The sequence below is a fragment of the Hipposideros armiger genome, unplaced genomic scaffold (genome assembly GCF_001890085.2).
Source record: "Hipposideros armiger isolate ML-2016 unplaced genomic scaffold, ASM189008v1 scaffold_639, whole genome shotgun sequence".
NCBI classification, from domain to species: Eukaryota; Metazoa; Chordata; class Mammalia; order Chiroptera; family Hipposideridae; genus Hipposideros; species Hipposideros armiger.
The window spans coordinates 570,442-577,369 of record NW_017731989.1 but is presented as its reverse complement, the minus strand read 5'-3'; the positions used below and the strand labels follow the sequence as shown (position 1 = coordinate 577,369).

The following is a 6,928-nucleotide window of genomic DNA, read 5'->3' as shown; positions in this document are numbered from 1 at the left end:
ACAGAACAATGCAATAGTTACCCTTTTCACCCTCACAAAGTAACAACCCCCCTCCCCCCATCCACTGCCCGGGATACCTATTTTTTAAATTATTTTTTTTGGAAAAAAATTAAACCTATGGGAAACTTACAAAAATAATACAATAAACTCATATACCCTTCACCTAGACCAATTTTTAACATTTTGCCACATTTGCCTTTATCTATTTATCTATCTATCTATCTATCTATCTATCTATCTATCTATCTATCTGTAAAACCACTTGAACATAAGTTGCAAACACTTCACCTCTAAATATTTCAGCAAGCATCTCCTAAAAGTAAGTGCACTTCCTTTTTTAACCACAGCACAATAATCAAATTCAGGAAGTTTAATATTTATACAATACTGTAGCCAACACACAGTCCATATCCCAATTTTACCAATTGCCCCAGTGCTATCTTTTATAGTCACTTTCCCCCCTGATTTGGGATCCAATCTAGGATCACATTTTGTGTTTCCTTGTTGTATTTCTTTTGTCTCCTTTCATCTTTTATATAGTTCCTGTGCCTTTTTTTAAAAATTATCTTTCATGTTGACTCTTTTTGAAGAGTGTGGCCAGCTGTGTTGTAGAATGCCCCAGTTTCTTCAGGCGTGGATTCAGGTTACACATTTTCAGCAGGAACGCTCTGCTCCATGAGTGAAGCAGTGGTGCGCTCACATGGGGAGGTCATGGTGTTGGTCTGCCCCATTACTGATGTTAACTTCCATCACTTAGTTTAAGTGGTATCAATCAGTCAGGTTCCTTTACAATAAAGGAAGTTTGTGTTTGTTTGTTTGGTTGGTTGTTGTTTTTTTAATAACCTCTTTGTAATTAACAGATATTTCGTGGGGAGATGCCATCATTCAGCGATTTAATGTTCACCAATGAGGTTTGCCTGAATCTCTATGGTACTGTTAGGGTTGCAAGATGGTATTTTCCAACTATGTAAAGAAAATTCTTCTCTCTTCTTTTATCATTTATTTATTTAAAAAATATATCAGTATGGATTCACATTTTTTTAAATTCAGTGTGTTATATGCTGTTACTTTTATTATTCATTTTGGTGTTCACATTTTCCCCACTTGGACTATCAGAAAGCCCCTTCAAACTAGTTCCTGTTTCCTTGTCTGATATGTCCCCCTCTTTTTTCGAGCACTTCCTTCCTTACTTTGTGGAACAAGTACACGTTTATGCTCCTGCCCCAGGCTTCAAATTAGCTATTTCTTCTGGGAGCCCTAGCTCTTTATTTAGTGGGGGATGGTATTAGAGACCAAAATCCGGGTGCTACGTGTGCTCATTGCTGCTGAGGTGTCACTGCTTCTAGAATCTTTCAGGATATAAAGTTGGGAAGTTATGTATATTCATGAAATGAGTTTATATTGCACCTAAACACTACAGGGTTCTCCCTTGACTTACCCCATTCTGACTTGTATCTTCCTTCTTTCAGAATGAGAACTCTAACTTCCCCAAACATTGATATATTTACACATTTGCTCAACCCTAAGACCCACACAGAACAACTTCTTAACTGTTACCCTAGACCACTCCCAACAACAACAACAGAAAAACACTATTAAGTAAGGTTCAAGAATTCTTTGCAGATCTTTTTGTCTTTAAACTGAGATATACAAGCAAAGTAATATATCTAAAAGTTCCTTGGGGGGCCAGCCGAGTGGCTCAGTTGGTTGAGCTCACTCAAGAGTGCGAGCTCTGAGCAACAGGGTCACCGGTTCGATTCTCGGACCGAGCTGAGCTGCTGCTGAGCTGCCAACAGGTGGCAGGATGGCTCAGCTAAAAAATAAATAAATAAATAAAAGTTCCTTGGAATACTACTTTCCCCCTCCTGTGGTTGTACTATTCATTTGATATGAAGTAAGTTTAATTTATTTTTGTATTCAATTTTAGTTTTCCCCCATCCTTGTTGACTTTATCTTTTGAATATAGAAAATACTAGCATAGTTTCAAAGGTCAAAGAGTGCCACTTCATCTTCATCTTCTCCTTCAGGTTCTTGCCTGCCCCTGTAGGTGATCAACTTCATTTGTTTGTTTTCTTTCCTATACCTCCTTTTGCAATATAAACAGATGCATATATGTGTTCTCATGTACCCTTCTCTTTTGCTTTCAATGTAGCATTCTGTATACTCTTTTGTGCATTACATTTCTTTTTTTTTTTTTTGCTTAGTGATGTAGTCTGGACTATCACTGAACTGCTTGGCAGTTCACAGAGCTTGTCCTCATTCTCATTTCACAGAGGCTCAATACTCTGTCATGTGATGTTTTATAGATTATTTCGTGAATCCTCTATGTAGGGGCATCTAGGTTGTTTCTGATATTTTGCAATTACGAATAATGCTGCAGTGAGTTAACCTGCGCCTATGAGCTTTCATGTCATTGGATGGATATCTTCAGGATAGATTCCTAGGAGCGGAATTCCTGGGTTAAAGGATAAATACATTGTAGTTTTGTTAGATATGACAAAACTCCCCTCCATAAGGATTACGCCATTTTGCATCCCCACTAGCAACGTATAAGAGCTTCTGTTCCCTTGGCCTCACCAGAAGAAAATGTTGTGAAGCGTTTTTCACTTTTGATGATCTGATGCATGAGACACGGTAGCCCCTCATAGTTTTCATCTGCATTTCTCTTACTTTGAGTGATGGAACATTTTTTTTAAACAGGGAGATCATAGAAGGCTTTTCTAAGGAAGTGACAAGGGAGGAGAAATCTAAATGAAGTAACAGAGAAAGACATGGAGAAGTCAGGGGGAAGAGTACTCCAGGTGGAGGGGACAGTGAGTGCAAAGGCTCTGAGGCAGAAATGACCTTGATGTGTTCAAGGGAGAGTGGTGAATTCACATGGTCTAAGTAGAGGGAGCAAGGAGAGACCAACCAGGGATGAGGCTGGCAGGCACCAGGCCATACAGGCATTGTAGTCCAGAGGTCAGGAACGTTTTTCTGAAAGATCCAGATAATAAATATTTTCAGCTTTACTGGCCATTCAGTCTCTGTCACAACTCTCAGCTTTGCCAATACAGTCATAGGCAATATGTAAACAAATGCGCTGTGGCTGTGTTCCAAGAAAACTTTATTTATGGACCCTGAAATTTGAAATTCATAGACTTTTAAAATTCAGATATTATAATTCACATAACCTAAAGTTCATATAATTCTGTGAATTACCCAATTCCACATTTTCATCATCCTGAAAAGAAACCTCACACCCTGTAACAGCCAGTCACAGTCTTCCCCTCCACTCCATTTCCTGACAACCACTAATCCACTTTCTATCTCTGTGAATTTGCCTATTTTGGACATTTCATGTAAATGGAACCATACAATATGTGGTCTTTTGTGTCTGGCTTCTTTCACTTAGCATATTTTCTAGATTCATCCATGTGGTAGCATGAATCAGTACTTCACTCCTTTTTTAGGCTGAATAATATTCCTTTATATGGCTATACCACATTTTGTTTATCCACGCAGTTGATAAACATTTGGGTTGTTTTTTGGCTTTTATGAATGCTGCTACAAACATTTGTACACAAGTTTTAGTGTGAGCATATGGTTCCTGTTCTCTTGGGTAGGCACCTAGGAGGGGAATCGCTGGTTCATCTGGTAATTCTATGTTTAAGACTTTGAGGAACTGCCAAATGAAATTCATGTTCTTTTTACATGCCACAAAATATCATTTTTCTTTTGAGTTTTTTCAACCATTTAATTATATAGAAGCAATTCTTAGCTAGTAGGCCATACAAAAATAGGAGGTGGGCTGGATTTAGCCTGTGGACCATAGCTTGCTGACCCATATTACAGGCAATAGAAAGAATTTAGATTTTTTTCTGGGGAGTGATGAGCACACAAGTATTTGTTTGTGGGATGCTGATAAGGATTACATGGCTTAATTCAGGACAGGGAATTTTGTAACCTCCTTAAGCCATCCTTGGCATGCCTACTGTTTAAAAGAAAGATCATCTTGAGGAAGTGATATTTGCCTCTGAAATATTCTCAAACCAGACCTCACCTCTCCACCTCCCCTTGTGCCTCTATTTCCTCAACTGTAAGTGGAGTTAAAAATGGTACTACTTGAAAGGGTTGTTGGGAAGTTTGAATGAGTTAATACATATATGACACTAAGAGTGGTACCTGGTACAGAGCAAGACCTATTTAAGCTGTTGCTATTATTATTACTATTAATGTTGTTGCTATTGTTATCCATGCAGCCTCAGCTCAGACCTCATCCTCCTCCTCTAGGAATATACAACTCCAGAGTCTCCCCTCCAATCTCTTCCCAGAACCAACCAGCCCCCAAAGGATCTAACACTCTATTCTGGCCCTGTCGTGGCTCTAGACCTTTCATGGCTCCCTAGTGCCTTTGGCATCAATGCTGAGCTCCTCAGCCTGGCATGTGAGGTTCATCATGGTCACATCCCTGCCCCCATTTCTGGCCTTGTTTCTTGTGACTATGGCCCATGTTGTAGCTACATGGGTGGGTCAGCTCAAGCTCAGCCTCCAAGCCTTTGCCCATGCTGTTCCCTCTGCCCAGAGTGGTGTAATGAATATTCTTATTCTTCCCTAGGCCTCATCCTGTAGGACTTGAGCAAAGCCATTCTTCTAGGAAGCTTTCCTTGGCTCCTCCTGCCCTCTGCCACCCTTCCGCCCCGCCCCCTCCCCCCATTGGGTTTGGTGCCTCTTCTGGACTCACACAACTCTGTGTGCTACTAGTTCCCTTACATCACATATCACCATGTATGTGACTATTGACCAACGTCCAGATTTGCCTTCCCCAATTGCATGGTGACCTGGATGCAAATTTGGGGTGGGGGAGGAGGAGGCTGATTCATCTCCAGGACCCCTGCACCCAGGCCAGGCCCAGCATACAGGAGGCTTCAAAAGATGGAAGTTAGTCCAAGCCAGGGCAGGGAGGAAAAGGGAGAGGACAGTAGTGAGATGGGGAGGATCCCGGGCTGGGACAAGGCGTCCACTGCTAATGGACCAAGGGCACCCCTCTGCTCCCCCAGGCCTCTCCTTGGTGGTGGGCTTGGTTCTTTACATTTCCAGCATCAATGACGAGGTCATGAACAGGCCCAGCAGCTCTGAGCAGTATTTCCACTATCGCTACGGGTGGTCTTTTGCCTTCGCTGCTTCCTCCTTCCTACTCAAAGAGGTGATGTCTGTGGGGCCCAGACTCTAGGGTTTTGAATGGGGAGGGGCCTGGGGACCTGATTCCTGGGTTCAGGAGAAAGAGTCGGCTGGGGGTGTGGTCTTTCGTTAAGAGGGAGGTGGTGGCTGAGGGCCTAACCCCTGGATCCTGCGGGAGGAGGGAGCTGGGGACTCAGACTCCTGGGGTCCTCAGAAGAGGCGGGGGGGGGGCCTGGATTTCTGGGGTTGAGTCAGGAAGGGGCTGGGAGCCTGGACACCTGGGGTCCTGGGGGAGGAGGGGACTGGGGTCCTAATTCCTGGTTTCTGGGGAAGGAGGAAGCTGGAGGCCCGGAATCTTGGGTCCTGGGGTAACAGGGAGCCCCAGGGCCAGCTTCTGGGCTCTCTGATCGTGCCTTGCCACAGGGGGCTGGCGTGATGTCCGTGTACTTGTTCACCAAGCGCTACGCCGAGGAGGAGATGTACCGCCCGCACCCGGCCTTCTACCGCCCGCGTCTCAGCGACTGCTCCGACTACTCGGGCCAGTTCCTGCAGCCCGAGGCGTGGCGCCGCGGCCGCAGCCCCTCCGACATCTCCAGCGACGTGTCCATCCAGATGACGCAGAACTACCCCCCCGCCATCAAGTACCCAGACCACCTGCATATCTCCACCTCGCCCTGCTGAGGCCCCGCCACTCGGAGCTCTCCTGCTCCACTTCCTCCTCACCGGTCTCCCTGAAGCGCAGCTCCGCTCCGTCGCGGAACTCCTGGCTCCCACGTGGTGGATGCTGTTCAGGCTTTAGCCCCGCCCCCCACTGTGACCCCGCCCCGTCGCCCTAGCTCCTCCCCCTTCCTGGCCTCTCCATTTCACTGGACCCTCCTTCCAGATGGCTACTCACCCTTTTCCGTAGGGCCTGCCCGCTTCCTCTGGCCCCGTCCCTCCCAACCAATTATTGCCTCCGGCGTTTCCGGGCTCTGCGCACCTGCCTCAGAGCGGCTCGCCTCTGCTGAGTCCCCTAATCTGCTGCCTCCACGCAGGGGTGCTGGGCTGAAGAGTAGGGTCCGGCAGCCGCCAGGAATGCCAACTATCCTCTTCTCCCCTCTGCCCGGACTTCTCTCTTTCCTGGACCAGTCTCACCTCCAGACCTTGAGGTCCTTGAGCGCAGTGGGGGACTTCCTTGCTCCGCCTACACCTCGAGGGTGGGCTGGAGGCTGGAGGCTGCGGGTGTGGTTCATCTGGTCTCCCCCTACATTTCTCTGCTTCCCTGGAGACCCCCTTCTTTCTCATCGACTGGGCTCTTCTAGGCCTCCAGAAGGTTACTTGCCTTTCAGGGGGCGCTGTCCAATCGATCTTGCTTTCTCAGCTGTCCTTAGCTTCTCTTTCCTCCTCTCCACCACTCATCCAAAGCCACTGGGTGCATCCAGCCCCGCCCACCACATGTCAAGACTGGAGACCCTAGGGAGAGGGAATTCCATGCCATTTCCACATCTGTGCCCGCCTCTTCCCCCTTGAGGCTTCTCAAGGGAGGCAGAGGCAGTAGCGGGGGTCAACACCCCCTAAACCTCGAAGTCTTCCATTTTCTGGCACTCCCCCTCATTGAAGTCCCCCTTCCCATCTTAGACCCCCCAACTCTGGCCTCTTTCAAAGGTCCGTTTTTCCTCTTGGACAGATTTGGGGGAGGGTCCCAGAAATTCGCCCACCCCCCCTTATTAGGGGAGAGGGGCGAGGTAGCACAGTGTTGTACACGGAACCAGAAAGGCCCCCGGGGTGG

At 46.6% G+C, this 6,928-nt stretch overlaps 1 protein-coding gene across 1 annotated transcript in view; it reads left to right on the top strand.

Annotated features, from left to right (window-relative positions):
* Positions 1-6,922, top strand: part of CACNG7 (calcium voltage-gated channel auxiliary subunit gamma 7) — a 17,244-nt gene extending 10,322 nt beyond the window's left edge. The window contains exons 4-5 of the mRNA XM_019625817.1: positions 5,040-5,185; positions 5,584-6,922. Coding sequence (XP_019481362.1) covers positions 5,040-5,185; positions 5,584-5,841 — 404 coding nt within the window. The 3' untranslated portion in view covers positions 5,842-6,922. The remainder of the gene's footprint in view (positions 1-5,039; positions 5,186-5,583) is intronic.
* The last annotated feature ends 6 nt before the right edge of the window (positions 6,923-6,928 follow it).